Source organism: Stenella coeruleoalba, assembly GCF_951394435.1.
Source record: "Stenella coeruleoalba genome assembly, chromosome: 20".
In the NCBI taxonomy this organism is placed as follows: Eukaryota; Metazoa; Chordata; class Mammalia; order Artiodactyla; family Delphinidae; genus Stenella; species Stenella coeruleoalba.
In genome coordinates, this window is record NC_137166.1 from 51,459,018 (window position 1) to 51,481,868 (window position 22,851).

General features: G+C 51.0%; 1 protein-coding gene across 1 annotated transcript; it reads left to right on the plus strand.

Annotated features, from left to right (window-relative positions):
* Window positions 1-126: 126 nt before the first annotated feature.
* NUCB1 (nucleobindin 1) lies at window positions 127-21,109 on the plus strand. The gene is made up of 13 exons (XM_079908719.1): window positions 127-275; window positions 661-797; window positions 3,649-3,756; window positions 6,566-6,698; window positions 11,119-11,222; window positions 13,648-13,833; window positions 14,102-14,192; window positions 18,475-18,533; window positions 18,813-18,905; window positions 18,996-19,088; window positions 19,429-19,599; window positions 20,043-20,139; window positions 20,252-21,109. The coding sequence occupies exons 2-13, from the start codon at window positions 672-674 to the stop codon at window positions 20,362-20,364; spliced, it is 1,374 nt and encodes a 457-aa protein (XP_079764845.1). The 5' UTR covers window positions 127-275; window positions 661-671; the 3' UTR covers window positions 20,365-21,109.
* Window positions 21,110-22,851: the final 1,742 nt, after the last annotated feature.

Genomic DNA, 22,851 nt, shown 5'->3' on the forward strand with positions numbered 1-22,851 from the left:
TTGAAAGTCTCCGTTCTTTCGCCTAAAAAGCAGGGTATGTGGCGTCAAAAGGTAGGGCTTCCGAGAAAGGAGGCTCGGCTTTCGAGAAAAGGCCAGCGACTTCGACAAGGGGCGGGGCCGCTAGACAGGGGCCCGAAACCTGGAGCCAGCGCGGACCAATCAGGCTGCTGAGAGCGGATCCTCTGCGGGGAAAGTGGGCGTGGCCTAGGGGGGAAATCGCAGAGACCACACCGGAGGTCCTAGCCCAGGAAAACGCCCTCTGCGGTGAAGGAGAGGTAAGGGGCTGGAGGGTCCTGGACTCTTGGGTCCTGGGGAGAAGGGAAGCGGGGCACCAGAGGGCTGGAAAACTGAGTCTCGGAGGACACCAGTACCTCCAGATCCTGGGAAAAGAGGAGGCTGGGGCCCTGGACCTTTGGGCCTGGGGAAAGAGGGGGTCGAGATCCCGGAATCCTAGTCTAAGCGAAGAGGGTGCTGGAAGCCAGGACTCCTGGGTCTGAGGAAGGAAAGGCTGGAGGCTCGGAATCCTGGCTCCCGGGAAACGAGACGCTTTGCGTCTTGATTCTTGGAAGGGGGCAGGGAGCGGCGCCGGGAGTCCAGACTCCTGGGTCCAGGGGAGAAGGCGGCTTGGGACAGACTTATTCCACCTCTCCGCCCCCACAGACCACGCCGCCATGCCTCCCGCTGGGCCCCGTGCAGCCCTCCTTCTCCTGTCACTTCTGCTGCTGCTGCGCGCTATTCTGACCGTGCCCCTGGAGCGGGGGGCGCCCAAGGAGGAGAATCCCGCGACCGAAAGCCCCGTGAGTGGCGTGCCCTGCTCGCCAGCCAGGTGTTTGCAGTGGTACTACAATTCCCGTGCCCCCTGGCTGGCTACGGATGCGGCTTGGAGTCTGCCTGCCATTCTTTGCCGTCCCAGGGCTTTGACGTGGTGAAAAACTTGGGGGCGGGTGTGTGTGTGTGAGAGAGAGAGAAAGAGAGAGAGATTTCTAAGCCCCTGACTTTGAGATATGGAAAATCAGGTCAGATTTTAGATGAAAAATCTGCACCACCACCCCCCCCCCGCCCCACCTAAACCTCTCTGCTCTTTTAAGACGCCCTCCCCTCGAGAAGGACTCAAATAAAAAACTACATTTTCCAGTAGCATCTTGAGCAGGTGGTGTTAGTTAACTGGGGTGTCCTCACATCATGGAGCTCATGGGAGTTGTAGTTTAAATTATGATAGGGCACGGTAACTGCTCATTTATTCCAACTTGTGTTTATCGAACACTATGAAACCTTTGGTCTTAGGGAATTTGGAACTTGGAAAGATCCTCAAGGCCAGTGCCCTGATTTGTGGCCCGAATCCTACAGCTCCCACTAGGAATGGACACACCACTGTCTCTGGAACAAATCATCCCATGCTCCTGTATGACAGGTCCCCACCCAGCAAGTGAGGCCTTTGCTCCGTGAAATCTTTGCAGACACAGAAGGGCAGCTTGAGTCCCCTTGCCTTTCATTCATTCCACACATTTCTTGAGCATCTTCTAGGAGCCAGGCACAGTGCTAGAGCAAGCCCCCTGCCCTCACAGACCAGCTTAGTTTGCTGGGAAGACAAACGGCAGGGCCCTCTGAGAATGGACACCAGGGGTGATGGTCAGGGAGGAAGGAAGGGTCATTTGAGCTAAGATCTGAAGTGCAGGGAAGAATATTCCAGGCAAAAGGAAATGCCTGGGCAAAGGCTGCGTGGTGGAGGAGAGCATAGTGAGTAGAAGGACTTACAGGAGGCCAGTGTGGCTGAAACAGAGTGAGTGAGGGGGAGATGAGGTCAGAGAAGGAACAGGGGGAGATCCCACGGGGCCTTGTGGGCCATGGTGGAGACTTTCTTTATTCTGAGGCTACTAGAGTGTTATAAATGTCGATAACAACAATCATAATAACGTTGACAGCTCTTACTAAGTGCTGAGTTAAATATTTAAAGATATTAACTGCTCTAATCCTCACAACAGTCCCTATGAGGTGGGTACTCACTAGCCTTACTTTACAGGTGCGGAAACTGAGGCACAGAGACGTTAAGTAACTTGCCCAAGGACTAAGATTGCCAGACTTAGCAAATAAAGACACAGGACACTCAGTTAAAATTGAGTGGGTTTCAGATAAACAACGAATAACCATTAGTATAATATACTGAAAGTTATTCATTGTTTTATCTGAAATTTAAATTTAACTAGGCATCCTAGCAGTCCGAACAAGGTCACATAGCTAGTAATTGGCAGATTTGGGATTCCAGCCCACTGTGTTTGGCTGAATGATGGCCCCCAAAGATGTCCATGCCCTAATCCCCAGAACCTGTGAATATATGGCAAAAGAGTGTTTGCAGGTATGATTGAGTTAGGTGGAGAAATTATCCTGGCTTATCCAGGTGAGCCCAATGTAATCACAAGGGTTCCATATAAGAGCCAGACAAGAAAGTCAGGGTCGGAAGCGATGTGATGATGTAAGCAGAGGTCAGAGTGATGCAAGGCCACAAGCCCAGGAGTGTAGGCAGCCTCTACAAGCTGGAAAAGGCAAGAAAGCAGATTGTTCCCTAAAGTCTCCAACATAAGCTCAGCTCTGCTGAACCATCTTGGGCTTCTGACCTCCAGAACTCTAAGAGAATAAATTTTTATTACTCTAAGCCACTTAAGTTTGTGATACTTTGTTACGGCAGCAATAGGAGATTAGTACACCCACAGTGCCATAGCTGGGTGATCGGCTCCCATTTATCACCTATGGTGTGTTCCTCAGCAAATGTAAGGATAGTGGGCTTCCCTGGTGGCGCAGTGGTTGAGAGTCCTCCTGCCGATGCAGGGGACACGGGTTCGTGCCCCGGTCCCGGAAGATCCCACGTGCCGCGGAGCGGCTGGGCCCTTGAGCCATGGCCGCTGAGCCTGCGCATCCGGAGCCTGTGCTCCGCAACGGGAGAGGCCACAACAGTGAGAGGCCCGCGTACCGCAAAAAAAAAAAAAAAAAAAAAATGTAATGATAGCTATAGTAGACTGAGTATCTTCTAAAGCCTTACCGTGGTGCCAGGCTTTTTTTTTTTTTTTTTTTTTGGTGCCAGGCTTTTTATCTCTTACTTTTCACCATAGCTCTGAGAGGTAAGAAATTTATTGCCTATTTTACAAATGGAAGAGTGAGGCCCAGGAAGAGGAAAGTGCCAGCCAGCTACACGTGGCAGGGCCAGGAGCCCAGGGATTTTTGTCTGTCTTGTTCACTTGCTGTGCCCCATAGAACAGTGCCTGGCACGTGGTAGGGGCTCGCTGCATGCTTGTTGAATGAACAAATGTATGTTTCACTGCTTTCCAACAAATACCAGTGTGTCCACTCTATGGGCAGTGTTGAGCTGGGTGTTTACCCTTGTGATTTTAATTTCATCTCCACTACAGACAGACCTGGGAAGAAGTAAGAGCTGTGGCCCGGAGGATCAGGCAATTTGCCTGGGGTGACGGAGCAACCAGGGTCTGCTGGCTCTAGAGCCTTTATCCCATGGGGCAGGCCTCCCGCTCAGGGTTGGGGGCTGATCTCTGGGCCCCTCAGCAGGTGCCCAGGGGAGCAGAGCCTGGGTCCTACCTGCAGGGAAGAACCAGAGAGGGACAAGGGCTGAGGCTACTATGTTCATTCTTGTTGCCCTAGGACACAGGCCTGTACTACCACCGGTACCTCCAGGAAGTCATCAACGTGCTGGAGACAGACGGGCACTTCCGGGAAAAGCTGCAGGCCGCCAATGCTGAGGACATCAAGGTGCGGCTGGGTGCGAGCACACTGGGAGGGCATGCATGCTCAGAGGGCAGAATTCCAGGACGAACCAGGTTCCCTCAAGGGGAACCTTCCAGCCATCACAAAACTGAGACTCGGGAGAATTCACTTCTCGGGGTCACATAGCTGGGAAGGGATCTGGGGAAGACAGAATGTGTGGTTAAGTGTGGATGTGGACGGTACATGCCTCCCAGTATCAGCTCTACCAGCTGTGTGGCCTCCCTTCACTGTGCCTCAGTTTCCCCATCTGTAAAATGGGGTAATAATAGAACCTGCATCATAGGCCTGTCCGAGGAAGACGTGTAAAAGGCATGGATGTGCACAGTGGCCATTCTCAGTAAGCGCAATGTGAGGGCTGGTTCTGTGAGTTCTCAGCACAGTGCTCTTTACACAGGAAGAATTCAAAACACGGGAGATGCTGTCATCACTCACATCATCTCTAACTCTCATGTTAGACCTCTAGAGGAGCTGTGATTCTCCTTATTTTACAGAGGTGGACACTGAGGCCCTGGTAGCAGGGTTTGTCCTTCCTGGAGGCCTGGGTCTCAATCCCTGGACTGACTGAGCCTGGAACCCACATCCCACCCCATCCCCCAAGCAGTGTTCCTCGGAAAGGATGCTCACACACACACACACACACACACACACACACACACACACACACGCCATGAGGAGACAACACTGCCTGCCACCACCCCACCCCACCTAGACTCCCCTCCCCGTTCAGGTGCATGTTGGAACATCCCACCTGGGGGATCCACCCCGAGTTCTCCAAACACCTTGGGCCAAAGGAGGCCCCAGGGCCTGGGACTGATGGGGGGAGGGCAGCCCCGCTCTCCCCAAAACCTCCCAGCATTCCTTGGGCTCTTGTCCATCCCCATCCACCTGGCCCCCGACAATGGACGGGCATAACTAGAGACTGCTGAGCCCAGCCCATCCCACTGCCCAGCTGAGGAAACGGAGGCCCTATAGGCCACCCAGCTTGTCCAAGGTCATACAAGTGGGAAATGACATCAGAAACAGTGGCCACGTAGGCAGGCAGGTTCTGGAGTGGGACGGTGGCAGGTTCCAATCCCAGCTCCACCTCGTGCTCTTCTGCGCAAGTGGTCACACCCCTCTGTGCCTTGGTTTCCTTCTCAGAAAACGGGGAGGCTCATGCAGCACTTTCTGTTGTGGGGAGATGGGGGTGGGGTTGTGTGAATCAGGGATAATCCCCACTTTGAGGCTTTGGTCCAGCCTGTCATCAGCCTTCAGTAAATGTCAGCTGTCCTTGTTACTGGTGGTGATAATCTCAGCCCCATTTTTGAGGTCCAGAGTAGGGAAACAGTGTGGGGTCACGCAGTGCAGTGGTGCCAGGACTGGGATTTGAACCCAGGCCCCAGGACTCTCACTCTGGGGAGACATGACGCCACCTGTGTCACCAGGCTGGAAACTGGCCTCCTGTCCTCACTGTCTGAGGAAGCTTGGGCCAGGGGCTTCTCCTCCTGAACCTCAGTTTGTTCATCTATAAAATGGGGTTGTGGGCAGGATTAGAGGACGGACTCAGTGAGTCCAGTGCAGGACTTGACTCATCGTAGGTGCCTGACTGGTTGAAGTTAACATGACTGGCACTGCGGTCCCTTTGTCCTGCTGCCTCTGCAAAGGCCACGCCCCCTGCAGGCTGGAGAGACCCAAACGAGTGGCTGAGAAAGCCATCTGAGACAGTGCAGGGTGCTGGGGTGGCCGGAGGAGGGACCCAGTCTGTCTGACAGTGAGAGAAAGCTTCTAGGGAATGGATTGTCCCGAGTGAGGTTTGAATTCTGAGTGGGAGTGTCTGGTATAAAAGTTGAAACGGGGGGGAGGGGGGAAGGGCAAGTTTTCAACAGTAGAACTGTGTGTACCAGTGAAGCGTTCTGGTACCTTCAGCTGTCTGCTGCTGGCTCCTTATAACTGACATAAAGACAGAGAGATGGGGCTGGAGCGGGGACGGCAGGGAGGAGGGGTAGGCATGGGCAGATGCAGGATCTTGCAGGATCTTCAGTGTTAGGCCCAGGGATTCGGTCCTGTGGGCATTGGGGAGCCACGGGGGTGGGGGACTGTGAGAAGGAGAGGGGTGGGGTCAGCACAATTGAGAAACAGACATAATCCAAAGTGATGATAGAGGTAACTCAGAGAAGGCACCCTGCTCAGCACGTGTGTGTGTGTGTGTGTGTGTGTGTGTGTGTGTGTGTGAGAGAGAGAGAGAGAGAGAGAGAGAGAGAGAGTGTGTGTGTGTATGTGTGTGTGTGTGTGTGTGTATGTGGTGGCGTCAAGGGGGTTGGGGATTCTTCCAAGGGAGGTGCCGTCTGCTTTGAGTTTATTTTGCTTGTTTGTTTTAATTTTATTGAGATACAGTTGGTTTACAATGTTGTGTTAATTTCTTCTGTACAGCAAGGTGACTCAGTTATACATATATGTATTCTTTTTCATATTCTTTTCCATTATGGTTCATCACAGGACATTGAATAGAGTTCCCGGTGCTCTACAGTATGCTTTGAGTTTTGAAGGACTGTAAGGACCTGGTTAGGCTTGGAAAGCAGTGACAGGGAGAATCCCAGGCAGAGGGACCAGCATGTGTAAAGGCCTAGAAGTGGGAAAGAGACGTGAGCCATGAGTGTGATCTGATGAGTGACGGGAAATAAGAAGGGCCTCCAGTGCCAGGCTGAGGGGCTGGAATCTTGTCTCGGGGCCTCTGGGGAACCCCAGGAGGCATCAGAAAGCTCTTAGAAGGCTCCAGAGAGGGCAGCCTGGTTTGTGTCCCCTCTCTCCCGGGCAGAGTGGGAAGCTGAGCCGGGAGCTGGACTTCGTCAGCCACCATGTCCGCACCAAACTGGATGAACTCAAGCGGCAGGAGGTGTCAAGGCTGCGGATGCTGCTCAAGGCCAAGATGGACGCCCAGCAGGAGCCCAGTAAGCAGGCCGGTGGGGTGGGTGGAGCTGGCGATGTTGGGGGTCATGGGGCAGCCTCCCTCCCCGGCCTCCAGGTGATTTTGGCAGGTGGAGCCAACTGGGGCGTCATTCTCTCCACCCCTGTAAGATCTGCATGGAAGATTGATCGAGTTTTCTTCCTAGCACAAGCTACTATTAACATTACTCGGGAGATGTTAGTAATTTTAGTTGCTTGGGTGGTTTTTGATGTGTTTTTAATTTTTATTTTAACAAATCAGGGTCATTTAAAATTTTGATGTCACTTCAAACTTACAGAAAAGTTGCAAGAATACTACCAAAAGCTCTCAAATACCCTTAGCCCAGATTCTGTAATTGTTAATGTTTGCTCCATTTATCTGTAGTTCACATTTGTGAGTTCTTTGCAAACACCGTATTCCTTTATGCCTCAATATTTCAGTGTGATTTTTCTTAGAACAACAATGTTCTCCTACAATACTATAGTACAGTGATCAAAGTCAGGAAGTTCAACAGGTTACACTGTACTTTTCATTGCTTACTTATTCTTTCTCTCCCCCACTAGAATGATTCTAATTTCCTGGCATTTATATGTGAGGCTATATTTTATAGTCTAATTGTGTGGCTAAAAAAGAAAAACAAAGAAAAGAAAGAAAAATGTACCTGGAAGAGGGAGATTTGAGTGGATTTAAATTCCAAGATCCCATCTTATTTCTAACATTCCTAGATACAGTTTCTTGGAGCATGTGTCTGGACCATGCTATTTCTTTTTTCTTTTTTTTTTTTTTTTTTTTTTTTTTTTGCGGTACGCGGGCCTCTCCCGTTGAGGAGCACAGGCTCCGGACGCGCAGGCTCAGCGGCCATGGCTCACGGGCCCAACCGCTCCGCGGCACGTGGGATCCTCCCGGACCGGGGCACGAACCCACGTCCCCTGCATCGGCAGGCGGACTCGCAACCACTGCGCCACCAGGGAAGCCCCCATGCTATTTCTTTTCAATGACTTTATTGAGATATGATTCATATACCAAACAATTTACCCATTTGAAGTGTACAGTTCAGTGATTAGTATATTCACAGGTATGTGCAACCATCATCAATTTTAGAACACCTTTATTACTCCAAAAAGAATCACTAGACCATGTAACTATCACCCCTCTATTCCCCACCGCACCCCTGGCAACCTACTTTCTGTCTCTATAAATTTGCCTGTTACGGACATTTTGTATAGATGGAATCATACGATAAGTGATCTTTTGTGTCTGGCTTCTTCTAGTGTAATATTTTCAAGGTTCATCCACACTGTAGCATGCATCACTGCTTTATTCCTTTTTAGGGCCAAGTAATATTCCCTTGTCTGGATCTACCATATTTAGTTTGTCCATTCATCCATTGATGGATATGCGTTGTTTGCATCCATTGGCTACAATGAACCATGCTGTTTTACTCATTGTAGCTTTGTGGGATATTCTGGTACTCCTGGGGCACCTTTTGGCTCGTCACTAAGTGTAAGAACAATCCCATTTTACTGAGATTTACCTCCAGCTTCTTCTTTCATCTCCTGACCCCCTTGAGGCTCCTGTGTTACAGATGGGGACCCTGAACGTTGGTAGATGGTGTTAAGGGTCAGTAAGAGAGCTGAGCTTTGTTTTCATTCCTGTCTGATGCCTCTTATCCATTGATCAAATATGTCTTGAGTTCTACTCTGTGCCAGGCACTGAGCAGGGTGCTGGGGCTCTAAGGTGACCAGACGGGCATGGTCTCCGGCCTCCTTCTGCATAACCATCCATGCCTTCTCTGTCTTGCTGTTTTAATTACTACAGTTTCGGAGTCTGACTCGATCTCTGGTAAACTGGCTGTTCCCTTGTCATGAATGAGAAAAAATCCCTCCCATCAGTTGGTTGCTTATTACATCCCATACGCTAAGCTATGTACTTCAACTTTTGTCCCTTTAACAACTCAGGAATCTCCAGAATCTGATTACTTCTCTCCACGTCCATTGCTGTCACTGGGTCCCACGTGGATCAGCGCAGTCTCCTCCTCCCTGGGCACCCTGCCGCCGCCCTTGCTTTTCCCACTATTTCCTGTAGAACAGCCGTTCTTAACACAATCCTGTTAATATCTGGATTCATTTCCTGTGGCCACTGTAACAAATCAGCAACAACTTAGAGGCTTAAGACAACACACATTTATTCTCTTTACCTTTTGGAGATCAGAAATCCAAAATCAGTTTCACTGGGCCAAAATCAAGGTGTCAGCAGGGCTCTGTTAGTTCTGGAGGTGCTATGGGGGGGAATCTGTTTCCTTGCCTTTTCCAGCTTCCAAATCTTCATTCCTAGGCTGGGAACCTCTTCAAATGCAGCAGCGTAGCGTTTTTCTCCAGTCATCACGTGGCATTCTTCTGTAGTCAGATCTCCCGCTGCTTCCCTCTTACAAGGATTACATTTAGCCCCCTTCTCCAGTTAATCCAGGATCATCTCCCCATCTCAATATCCTTAATTTGATCACATCTGCAAAGTCCCTTTTGCCCCATGAGATCACATATTCATAGGTTCCAGGGATTCAGATGTGGACATCTTGGGGGGGGGCCTTTTATTCAGCCTATCACAGCACCCAGTTCAAATCCTGTCCCTCCTGTGCTCAGAACCAGCCATGGCTCCCCAGTGCCCTCAGGATCAAGTCCACACTCCTTGCTAGTTGGAGGCCAAGCTGAGCCCTGCCACGCCCGTCCTAGCCCCTCCTTTCACATGTGTGCCCTCTCACCCGACCCTCTGGCATCAGAATTTTTAGTACGGAGGGTAACACATCTTTCTCACCTTGGGACTTTTGCCTGTGACATTCTTTCTCGGGGCTCTTGGCATGGCCAGTGGAGCTTTGGTCTCAGCCCAGATGTCGCCTCCCTCGTCCTGCCCTGACCGTCCTTTGTGAAGAGTCCTCCATTTGTTTGAGTCCTTTGTGGTCGTGCGTTTGTCCCTTACTCACCTGTTCTCCATCTTGACCTGGGGCTCCAGGGGACAGATGCCGTCACCATCTGTTTCCTGCTGTGTCCACAGTGCTAGGCACAGGGTCGGGCCCAGAGTATGGCTCAACACGTATCTGTGGCATGAATAACGAATTATGAGACTTGATCTGTGCCTGTCTCCTGGGTCTGTCCCTCCTCTGGGCTCACCCAGGCCCAGAGCTGCCGCCACTACAGCCTGAGTCACCTGGATTCCAGCTGCCTGTGTGTGTGCCTTTCACCCCCACCAGCCCAGGAGCCACTGGAGGTGCAGGCCCGGGTCTGATTCACATGGGGGCCCCCAGCAGGCCTCTCAAGATGTGTGTCCAGTGGATGAGTGGGTGCCAAGTGTGTCCTGGTCTCTCCCTCTCTGCCGGGAAGCTCTCATACAAGGAGGCTGCATTACTTTGCTAGGGCTTCTGTAACAAAGTACTACAGACCGGGTGGCTTAAACAATAGGCATTGATTGTCTCACAGTTCTGGAAGCCATAAGTCAAAAATCAAGGTGTGAGCAGGGGGTGGTTCCTTCCGAGGGCTGTGCGGGAGAATCTGTTCTGGGTCTTTCTCTTTGATTTGGAGATGGCCACTCCCCCCCCCCCCCCCGCCCCCGCCATGTCTACTCACATTGTCTTCCCTCTGTGTGTGTCTCTGTGTCCAAATTTTCTCTTTTAATAAGGACTCCTGTCATATGGGATTAGGGCTCATCCTCATGACCTCATTTTAACTTGATCACCTCTGTAAAGCCCCGCTCTCCAAATAAGGTCACATTCTGAGATACTGGGGCTATCAACCTCCTTGTGAATTTGGGGGCACGCAATTCAACCCATAACAGAATTAAGTGTCATGTGCTCTGGAGCCCAACTAATCCTCACTCTGCCTCTTCCTAGAGGGTGACCTAGACGTCACTTCCCCTCTCTGGGCCTCAGTTTTCACATCCATAAAATGGGATAATCACAGAACCTATGTGAGATTTTTGTGAAAAGTAAATGCATTAATATATTTAATATATTTAGAGCAGGGCCTGGCACATAGTACATGTTTGATACATGTTGGTTATCATCATGGTTATTATTATTTTCAGCATCAGACTCAGTTGTGGCATCACCTCGTCCAGGAAGCCCTCCCTGATTGCTCCAGGCTTATTCAAGCCATCCTCTGTGGGCTTCTCCTGTGCCCTCTGTGGTCTCCTTTAGAGCACATCCAGCCCAGGATAGTTTTTGTTTGTTTGATTTTTGTTTGTTTTTTTGCTGTGCTATGTGGCTTGTGGGATCTTAGTTTCCCAACCAGGGATCGAACAGGGCCCCCGGCAGTGGAAGCGCTGAGTCCTAACCACTGGACTTCCAGGGAATTCCCGCAGGATAGGGATTTTGAAAGAAAGAACGTTCCATGAGTTGTTCACCCCACCACCACCCCGTCTTCCCTCTCATCCAGATGTACAGTTGGATCACCTGAGCCTCCTGAAGCAGTTTGAACACCTGGACCCTCAGAATCAGCACACATTCGAGGCCCGGGACCTGGAGCTGCTGATCCAGACAGTAGGTTGAGGGGGACCTGGGGGCAGAGGACTGAGGGAAGCTTTGTAGAGGGGGAGAAGGGAGCAGACGCTGGGATGTGAGCCCACTCACCCCTGCCTGGTGTTCTCTGAGGCTAGCGGCTGCAGAAGGGCTGCTTGTGCCTAAAAACCTTCCCCAGATTCTCTACAGGAAAGCGGAGCTGTGTGCGTGTGTGTCGGGGTCGGGAGGTTGGCTCCACGCACATCTGGATTCAAATCCCTCTCCTATGACTGGGGGCAGGAATTCCCTCTGTGTCCTTGCTGTAGGCAGAATAATAGCCCCTCAAAAGACGTCACATGCTGTCTGCGGAACCTCTGGCTCTGTGACCTGATGTGGCCAAACAGACTTTGCAGTTGTGATTAAGCTGAGGAGCTTGCGATGGGGGGGATGAGCCTGGGTTATCCAGGTGGACCCTAAGTGTCATCACAAGGGTCCTTGTAAGAGGGATGCAGGGAGTTCCCTGGTGGCCTAGTGGTTAGGATTCTGGGCTTTCACTGCCAAGGCCCAGGTTCAATCCCTGGTTGGGGAACTGAGATCCCGTAAGCCATGTGGTACGGCCAAAGAAATTAATAAATAACATAACATAACATAAAATTTAAAAAGAGGGAAGCTGAGGGAGATCTGACTACAGTAGAGGGCGACAGTGTGACGACCAAAGCAAGGTGGCTCTGCTGCTGACTTTGAAGATGGATGAAGGGGCCACAGGCACGTATGCAGCTCTAGAAACTGGAAAAGGCAAAGAAGGGGGTTCTCTCCTAGAGTCTCCGGAAGGAGCACATCTCTGCCAACACTGTAATTGCAGCCCAGTGAAACTGATTTCAGACCCTGGCCTCCATGTGTGTTAAGCCACAATAAAAAATAATTTGTTAGAGCAGCACAGGAACAAACGTAGTCTTCATGTGAGAAGTAGGATCTACAACCCTGCCTTGTGGGGAAGGCCAAGTTCGGGGCTGGGGAGTGGCACGGGATGCTCAGGTCTGCCCCTGCCTCTTCCCTGCTCACATCCCTTCTGTAGCTCCCCAGCACCCCCAGGACAGAACCTACCTCTCTGCCTGACTTGAGCCTCAGCCTGCTTTTCTGGCTGACTGGAGCTCCATCTAGTGGCCATGAAGATAATAGCAGCCATTTGATTGAGTCCATGCCTGACCTTCGTCCCCGAGAGATGGTTCTGCCGCTTATTTCCAGAACATTCCAGAAACTGTCCGCTTTCCTGCAGCCGCTCTGTCATTCTCCTGGTCTCAACCCCAGAGATGGGCTCCTTGCTTCTGCCTTCCACACTCAACAGCAGGGTTTCTCAACTCGGCACTCTTGACACTTGGGGCTGGATAATTCTTTGCTCTGGGGATTATTTGTGCATTTTGTGATGTTTACCAGCATCCCTGGCCTCTACCCACTAGATTCCAGTAGACCTCCCCTAGTTGTGACAACCAACAATATCTTCAAACATTAACTGCTGTCCCCTGGGGACCGCAGTCACCCCAGGTTGAGAACCTCCATCTGTTCCCCACACAACAGCTGTATTGGTTTTCTATTGCTGCCATATAACAAATTACCACAGACTCAGTGACTTAAGACAACAGAAAGCTATCCTCTTACAGTTCTGGAGGCCAGTAGTTGAAAATCGGTATCACTGGACCAAAACCAAGGTTTCCTTAGAGGCATCTGCTTCTTGCCTCTTCCAGCTTCTGGGGGTTGCCAGCATTCCTTGGCTTGTAGACACATCACTCCAGTCTCTGCCTCCACCATCACGTGGCATTCTCCCTGTGTCTCTCTGTGTCTTCTCTGTAGCCTTCTTGTAAAGACACTAGTCATTAGAATTAGGGGCCACCCTAATCCAGCAGGACCTCATCTTAACTAATTACATCTGCAAAGATCCTGTTTCCAAGTAAAGTCACATTCTGAGGTTCTGGGTGCACATGAATTCTGGGGGGACCCTATACAACCCAGTATAGTATTGTTATCACCATTTTCCAAGGCAGAAACTGAGGCACAGAGAGAATGAGTAACTTGCCCAAGGTCACAGAGCCAGCAGGATTTGTTCACGTGGCAGAGCCTAGATTTGAACCCTGGGCAGAATAATTAGAGACCTCATGTTGTTTACCCCCTAGCTGTACTGCTTTCCATATTAAGTCACCTCATGTGCTGCTCCTTATTATTTATTCCTCCAAGATCTTGAGATTGTGGAGGACTTAGAAGAAATGAGTTAAAGTTGCTATTGTGTAACCATCCTCGTCTTTTGACCGAAAAGAGAAGGCTATGTATTATGGGACAAAAGTGACATCGGGACATAAGACCCAGCACACGTGGAAGTTGGGCCAGGTTCAGAGCCAAAGGCCTGGCATTCGGAGTTTGGAATTAGGGGCTGGGCATAGAAGTGAGGTGAGAGTGACCGTCTGCCTTTCCCCAGGCCACCCGGGACCTTGCCCAGTACGATGCAGCCCATCATGAAGAGTTCAAGCGCTACGAGATGCTCAAGGAACACGAAAGACGCCGTTATCTGGAGTCCCTGGGAGAGGAGCAGCGAAAGGAGGCAGAGAGGAAGCTGGAAGAGCAACAGCGCCGGCACCGAGAACACCCCAAAGTCAATGTGCCTGTAAGGACCCCCATTCATGCCTACCCCCCACAACCATGTCCAACTTTCCAAGCGCCACAAGAAAGTAGCTGAAAAACTACAACTCCCAGCAGAGCTTGAGGCTAAAGGCCCCTTTTAATGTACCCAGCTACCTCCAGGGGCTGCTGGGAGTTGTAGTTTTATTGCTTGAGGGGAATGACATTTGAGGGATGGGGGTAAAGGGTTCTCTAGCTTTATCCTATGGGACCCAGACCTCTTGCTCATGAGCCCCCGGCTCTCCCTTCCACAGGGCAGCCAAGCCCAGTTGAAGGAGGTGTGGGAGGAACTGGATGGATTGGACCCCAACAGGTTTAACCCCAAGACCTTCTTCATACTGCATGGTAAGGAGGGAGTCCCAAGACCCAGGCTAACGCTGAGGCTCTGACCTTTCTGGGGCCTGAATGCTAAGAAGGGGTCTCCCTAACTCACGGGGCTTAGGGAGGCCAAAGAGGTCTGAGCCCCTCTCCCCTGGTGGTCTAGAAGGCCCTGTCCCTCCCTGTTGTTGGGAATAGGATGTTCCATGGAAGAGCTCGTCCTTTTTTCTGGGATACACCAGGCCTCTGGGTTCTAAGGACTGACTGGTGTCCCTAACTGAGCAAACCAGGCTATAGCCTGTCACCAGAGCTTAGCAGGGTCTGATTCATTCATTCAGCAAATGTTTACAAAGAGACCTCTAAGGACCAAGCTTCACGGAGACCCTGTGTGTACAGCTGTGAACAAAAGAAAGTCCCCCTGGCATCACAGAACCAGTGATCAGGCAAACAGATAGTTCTGTAGTTCAGTGAATCTAAGTGACCATTGGAACATAAGATGAACACTTGAATTTTACATAAACTGCCCATTAAACTAACACATCATCGATGATAAGATGCCTCCCAATTTTATGGATGATAAAATATGGGGAGAAAAAAAGTGCATCTTAGAATCAGTGAAGTAGATTCTATAGGAGATGATCAGGTAGTCACATTACCATGGAAAGCAGGACAGTGGGATTAAAGGTCTAGAATGATGATTTTAGATAGCCTGGTCTGGAAAGATTTTTGCTAGACCAGCACTGTCCAGTAGAACTTCCTATGCTGATGGAAGTGTTCTGCAGCTGTGTTGTCCAATACAGCAGCCACCAGCCCCATTTGGCTTTATTTTCTTTTTCTTTTTTGGCTGTACAGCATGGCATGTGGGATCTTAGTTCCCTGACCAGGGATCGAACCTGTGCCCCCTGCAGTGGAAGCGTGGAGTCCTAACCAGTGGACCGCCAGGGAAGTCCCTGGTTTTTTTTTTAAACGAATGAGGCAGTTTATTAACCCAGCATCATTTGTTCTTTCATTTTAATTAATTTTTATCGGAGTATAGTTGATTTACAGTGTTGTGTTAGTTTCTGCTATACAGCAAAGTGAATCAGTTATGCATATACATATATCCAGTCTTTTTTAGATTTTTTTCCCATATAGGTCATTATAGAGTATTGAGTAGAGTTCCCTGTGCTATACACTAGGTTCTTATTAGTTCCCATGTGGCTATTATTATTAATTAAGCACTTGAAATGTGGGTTTTACAACTAAGAAATTGAATTTTAATCAATCAAAAATTTTTTAATTTATTAAATTTATTTATTTTTGGCTGCGTTGGGTCTTCATTGCTGCGTGCGCACTTTCTCTAGCTGCATTGAGCAGGGGCTACTCTATGTTGCAGTGAGCGGACTTCTCACAGCGGTGGGTTCTCTTGTTGCGGAGCACGGGCTCTAGACGTGTGGGCTTCAGTAGTTGTAGCACGCGGGCTCAGTAGTTGTGGCGCACAGGCTTAGTTGCTCCGCAGCATGTGGGATCTTCCCAGACCAGGGCTCGAACCCATGTCCCCTGCATTGGCAGGCAGATTCTTAATGGCTGTACCACCAGGGAAGCCCCTGATCAATTAAAGCTTTTAAAATTTGTAATTGTGGTAAAATACACTTGACATAAAATCTACCATCTTAGCCATTTTTAAGTGTACATATCAATAGTGTTAAGCATACTCACATTATTGTGCAGCAGTCTTTTCATCCTTACAAAACTGAAACTCTGTATTAATCATCAACTCCCCATGACCCCTCCCACATCCCCTCGTAACTTCTATTCTCTTTTGTCTATGAATTTGACTCTTCTAGCTACCTCATATAAGTGGAATTGTAGAGTATTTGTCTTTTTTATGACTGGCTTATTTCACTTAGCATAATGTCAAGAAAATGAATCTTTCCTTGTATTCGATTGTTACTCATTTAAATTTCATTTGCCCCATGTGGCTAGTGGCCGCTGGATTGGACAGCACCGCTCAAGAGAGATGACATTTGAACCAAGACCTCAGTGAAGTGAGGGGGTGAGCCTCGAAGATATTTGTCTAGATGGGGGGCACACGCAGGGGAGAATGAACTTGGTGGGTTTCCAAGGTCACTGGAGCCGAACGCTTGAAGAGAAGAATGATAAGAAAGGGAATTCCTGGGGGGCGTGGGGTGAATTGGGAGATTGGGATTGACATCTATACACTATTGATACTATGTATAAAATAGGTAACTAATGAGAACCTACTGTACAGCACAGGGAACTCTACTCAGTGCTCTGTGGTGACCTAAATGGGAAGGAAATCCAAAAAAGAGGGGATATATGTATACGTATAGCTGGTTCGCTTTGCTGTACAGTAGAAACTAACACAATAGTGTAAAGCAACTATACTCCAAAAAAAAAACTCATAGATAAAAATTACTGGACTTCCCTGGTGGCGCAGTGGTTAAGAGTCTGCCTGCCAATGCAGGGGACACAGGTTTGAGCCCTGGTCCCGGAAGATCCCACGTGCTGCGGAGCAACTAAGCCCGTGCGCCACAACTACTGAGCCTGTGCTCTAGAGCCCGTGAGCCACAACTACTGAAGCCCGCGCGCCTAGAGCCCGTGTTCCGCAACAAGAGAAGCCACCACAATGAGAAGCCCACACACCGCAACAAAGAGTAGCCCCCGCTCGCCACAACTAGAGAAAGCCCGCGCACAGCAACAAAGACCCAACGCAGCCAAAAATAAATAAATAAATAAATCTATTTTTTAAAAAAAATTACCAATTTAACCATTGTTAAGTGTAAAAAAAAAAAGGAATTTCCTGGCGGTCCAGTGGTTAGCACTCTGCGCTTTCACTGCCGAGGGCGCGGGTCCAATCTCTGCTCAGGGAACTAAGATCCCACAAACGCAGCCAAAAACAAAAAAGAAGAATGATAAAGACTGCTAGGGAGGTAACAGCCACCCTAAGGGTAAGGAATTTGGATTTTATTCTGTCTTGGGTGAGACACAGCAAAAGGATTTTGAGCAGAGGAACTGACCCCATCTGCTTTAAGGGTTGGCAGGATCCGTCTAGGTGCTGTGTTGAGGACAGGCTGTAGGGGCCAGGGCCAAAGCCAGGACCCTAGTTAGGAGGCCTGAGATGCTGGTGACTGGACCGTGGAAGTAGGGAAGAGTGGTCATATTCTGGATTTGTCTTGAAGGTCAAGCTGGTAGGACTTGAGGATGGACCTGATGAGGATTGTAATGGAACAAGAGAGTCAAGGGTGACTCCGAGGTATTTGGCCTGAGCAACTGGAAGGATGGAGAGAGAAGGGCAAGCATGTTTGTCAGGGAAGATTGGGAACTGGGTCTGTCCATGTCAAGCTAGAGATGTCTATTAGACATTTATGTGGAGATGGAGAGTAGGCAGTTGGGTATTCAGGTGTGGAGGCAGCTTGCGGATGGCATTAAAGATGAGGGACTGGAGGAACCCATCTAAGGAAGTCTTGCCAGTAGAACTGTTTCTGTAATGATGTTCTCTGCTGCCCAGTATGGCGGCCACCAGCCATATGTGGCTATTGAGTGCTTGCCATGTAGCAAGTAGGACTGATAAACTGAAATTTTAATTTTATTTAAACAGCCCATGTGGTTAGTGGCAACCATATTGGACACATCTGAATATTTGATAGGGAAGAAGTCATTGTCCCCTGTCCCCTACACCACCCGTAGAGGTCAGGAAGAGGACAGGGCCAGTGAAGGAAAATAAGGGCAGCTGGAGAGGAGAGGGTGATGTTCTGAGAGCCAGAGGCAGAAAGTCAAGTAAGGTGCAGGCTGAAGCTTAACCATTGGATTTGCAAGGTCAGGGTTCCTGGCCGCCTCCCTGGGACCAGCGTGGGTGCTGATCTGAGGGAGCAGAGGAGGCGAAGGCAGTGGGCAAGGTGCATGTGGTGGAGGAGTCTGATTGGCAGGGAGAGGATTCTTTGGTGATCAGAGTCAGCCCTGGGCTGGTTCTCTGGGAGACGTCCCTGACACCCCTGTATCCTGGGCAAAGGGCTGATCCTGTGCCCAGGTCACTGGGAGCTAGAGATCAAGTCATTCTGCATGACAATGGGCCCAAGAATGGTCCCAATGGAGTCTCAGGACCCTGGTAGGGAAAGGGCTGTCTTAGCAACGGGCCAATGGGGCACTGAAGCCTGAAGGCCACCATCCTACTGTCAGAGACCCGTTGTTACCCATCCGCTGAGAACAGACCTCGCATCAGCCCAGAATTCCTTCTCCAACAGGTCACTTAGGAACTTGACCCACTCCGTCTTCAGTCCCCCAAGACACCTTGTTGTCTCTTCCTCAGATATCAACAGTGATGGTGTCCTGGATGAGCAGGAGCTGGAGGCCCTCTTCACCAAGGAGGTGAGTATCTTGGAAGCCATGGGCGCAGAGGATGCCCAGGTCAGCAACGTGTCCCCTCGGGATCCTAGTACTCCCCTCAGGTCCCCCTGGATGTGCGTTCAGGGGGAAAACTACAACTCCCGGCAGCCCCTGAGGCAAAAAGAGGCTGTCAGGAGTGGCAGGGTGTCCCAAGGACTGATGGGAGTTGAAGTTGTCTGTGTGTGTTAAGAGGTTGGGTAGCCTGGGAAGGAGCTTGCCCTGGACCTCTCAGTACATCCTGCTTTTCGCTTGACCCTGCAGCTGGAGAAGGTGTATGACCCCAAGAATGAGGAAGATGACATGCGGGAGATGGAGGAGGAGCGGCTGCGCATGCGGGAGCACGTGATGAAGAATGTGAGAGGAGGGCCCCGGGCCGTGGGTGAGGGCGGGGGTAGGGGTGGAGGGAGGTCCAGCTCTGTTGCTTACCCTTACCTGGCTCCCCAGGTGGACACCAACCAGGACCGCCTCGTGACCCTGGAGGAGTTCCTTGTATCCACGCAGAGGAAGGAGTTCGGGGACACCGGGGAGGGCTGGGAGGTGAGGACACGGAAGATACTCTGGATCCTGACTGTGTCTCTCTCTCCCAGACCTAACCCGTCTTTTGGGGTCTCTGGCCACTTCTCTTTCTCTCTGGGTCTCTGACCTCCAAGCCCCCCAGCTCTCTGTCCCCCCAACCTCCTGGGTCGTTGTCTCCCCCTCTCTGGGTCCCTGTTCTCCCACTGCTCCACTCTGGGTCTTTATCTCCCTTCCCACCTCCCACTCAGGTCTCTCCATCCACACGCATGGCCGAGGCCTCCCAGCCTTCCCTGAACCTCCTCCATTAGCGGGGCCGGGGCTAGAGCCCCCCTGCTGATGGCCCCTGTCCTCACCCCGGCAGACAGTGGAGATGCACCCTGCCTACACGGAGGACGAGCTGAGGCGCTTTGAGGAGGAGCTGGCTGCCCGGGAGGCAGAGCTCAATGCCAAGGCCCAGCGCCTCAGCCAGGAAACTGAGGCTCTGGGTCGCTCCCAGGGCCGCCTGGAGGCCCAGAAGAGAGAGCTGCAGCAGGTGACTGGCCAGGGAAGGGGGTCCATCCTCTGAGCCCCTGGAGGCCCTTGTCCTAGTGTGTCCAGAAGTGCGGAAGGCTTACAGCCACTGTGTTAATCACTGGTAGATCCTTGGGTAGCAGCTGCCATCTTGAGTAAGGGCAGACGTTGTCCCCATCCCTGGCTGCTCTGTGGCTGCCATGTTGGATAAGGGCAGTGAGGTTGTAAGCAGGAGAGAGGGGAAAGGCCGAGGAGGGAGGAGGAGGCTTCCCTGTCCCAAGGTGTGACCCAAGCCATGACCAGGGAGGGAGAACTGGATCTTTAACTAGTATTAAGCCCAACTCTCAATGAGGGAGAAAAACTGAGGCCCATGGAGAAGGGACTGGTCCATGACCACTTAGCAGGTTGCCATGGAGACTCAACATCATACCCTCTCGCCTCTGTGATCTCCCCCACCCCCTGCAGGCCGTTCTGCAAATGGAACAGAGGAAACAGCAGCAGCAAGTCCACAACAACCCAGCACCCGGCCCCGAGGGACAGCTCAAGTTCCACCCAGACACAGGTGCTGGCCCCTGGGCCCAGGGGGCAGGGAAGGAGCTGGGGGCCCAGACTCCTGGGTCTGAGAGAGGAGGGGCTGGTAGTCTAGTGCTACCATTTTCTTCCTCCATTTCCAGATGATGCACCTGTCCCAGCTCCAGCTGGTGACCAGAAGAATGTGGATCCTTCAGAAAAGAAAGTTCCAGAACAGACCTCCAAGCTGCCCCAGCTGGAGTCACAGCACCTGTGATCCTTCTGGGACGCCGGGTTCCTACTGAAGCTGATGGGGGGGGGATGAGGTGTCACAATCAACCTTCTTTGGGGCCTGGCAACACCTGTGGCCTGCTAGGTGGGGTGGGATGCGGGGACAGGGCACTTTCCGTATTGCTGCCCGAGCCATGTATCTGCTGCCTCAGCTTCCACAGCCTTCCAGTCTGTGGTCCCTTCTTTCTGTCCCCCTCCGAGGGACCTGCCTTCGCTTGTCCAGTCAAGTGCTCACTGGCTCAGCCTACCTTAGGGAAGCCCCCTCCCTCCCAAAATGGTCTGCTCCATGCCTGCCTTTCTAGTTGCTTTGGGCCTCAATGCCCAGGTTGTGGCCACTCTGGAATCCTGCATCCCCACAGCTACTGGAATCCTGCCTGCTGCTCTGGGCCCAGCTTCTGTTGGTTTATGGGGCTTGGGTGGTCCCTTAAGACCTTTCTCTACCTTTTGTGGGACCAGCGATGCCTCAAAAACAGTGTCTCCCCCACGGCTGGGTGTGAGGGCCAGAAGAGTCCTCAGCATAGCTGATCACCTCTCATACCAGGAGCCCTGACGTCTTGGCCCCTAGCCCCTTCCCCACACAACCCCAGAAGGGTCACAGAGCTGACTCCACCCCAGGATCAGGTTCCAGCCCCTCAGCCTTTCTGGCCTTATCTCACGTGGCTCCCTGCCCTGCTCTGTACTCTGGTTCCAACCAAATACACTTCCTGGAACAAATCCATGCGTCTGTTTCTTTGTAAATCCTTTTCCTTCTGAAACTTCAGCCATGTTTCACCTGCCAAAGTCCTCCTCGTTCTTTAAGAATCAATTCAAGCATATTTCTGAGAGGCTCTGTCCTGGCATCTTTGTCCTCTCCTGATGGGTCCGCTGCCTACGCACATGCACACACACACACACACATGCACCTTCAGTAGGATCCTTTCAGCCACAAGGACAGAAAACCCAAACCTAGGCTTAAACAATAAAGAAAAATGTATTATTGCCCAAAACAAGAAGTCCCAAGGTAGGGTGACTCCAAAGCCTTCAGGGAACCAGGTTCTCCCATCTCCTAGCCCTGCTGTGGGAGGTGTGGGGGGGGCTGTACTCCTCTTGTCCCAAAGTGGCTGCAGCTGCTCTGGATGTCACACCTGTCTGCACTAACAGCTGACAAAGGAAATTGGCAGAGGCTACAAATCAGAGCCTCTTCCCACCCCCCCAGAGCCTGTTTACCAACATGTCACTGGGCATGAGACAGGTCTAGTTTAGTGTCCAAAGAGAGGAAGAAATGTGAAGGAGGCCCCAGTGATAAAAAATTATCTGGGATGCTCATTAACAATACATATTCCCAGACCCTGGAATGTCCAAGGAAGTTTCCTGGGAAGGTACATGTGCCACGCCCGCCCTTCTCCCCTGCTGAACCTCAACAAAAATGACCTTTGCAAACAGCCACAGCTTCTCTGCTTCTCTTGGAAAACTGGGAGCTGGGCCTTAGTGACCCAATCTGGAAAATGGGTATAAAATGGTAGCAGCTTTCTAGCATCCTTTGAAGGATCTGAAAATAATAATACACATGAGTGGCATAGCTTCTGGGCTGAAATTTGAGGTTAGCAAGTAATAGCTGTTATTGCTATTAAATGGACATGTCTATACAACTTATGTCTCTGGGAGCCTGTCCTTGACTCCCATATCTAAGGAAACCCATTCTAGTCACCCAGGATGCTTTTTACATTTTTTTTTTTTTTTTTTTTTTTTTGCATTACGCGGGCCTCTCACTGTTGTGCCCTCTCCCGTTGCGGAGCACAGGCTCCAGATGCGCAGGCTCAGCGGCCATGGCTCACGGGCCCAGCTGCTCCGCGGCATGTGGGATCTTCCCGGACCGGGGCACGAACCCGTGTCCCCTGCATTGGCAGGCGGACTCTCAACCACTGCGCCACAGAGATCTTGGCAGTGGTGGTTTGATGGGAGCTGGAGAGAGCCCACCATCCAAGGGGTCACTAGAGCATGAATCGGGTGGAAGGATGTGCGGGGGCGGGCGGTCAGGATCACATTTCCCACAAGCTCCTGGAGCAGACGTGTATGAGCAAATCCACAGTTTGCCTGCCTCAGCCTGTGTGACCTTGGGCAGGGAACAGTATATGGGTAGGAGGTGTCCCTAACTGCACCCTCCCTTAGCCTCTCTCTGCCTTTGTCTCCTCATCAGTAAAGGGGAGACACCACACTATCCACCCTCTGGTGAGGAGTAAATGGGATGGTATACAACAGGCCTTAGTACACAGCAGGTTCTCTATAGATGTTAGCTGATTGGCCCTTCACTTTGAGGTCAGGCCTCCAGAAGCTCCAGGCCTCCATTAAGGTATAGAGAGTCATTTCAACAGGAACGTTCACAAGTGTTTCAGTGGCCTTATTGGCAAAGCCTGGGTCATATGCCCCTCTGTGTGGAAGGGGTAGGAGATCATTCCCACCCAAATTACAAGCAGTTGGAGGGGGGCTATATGTG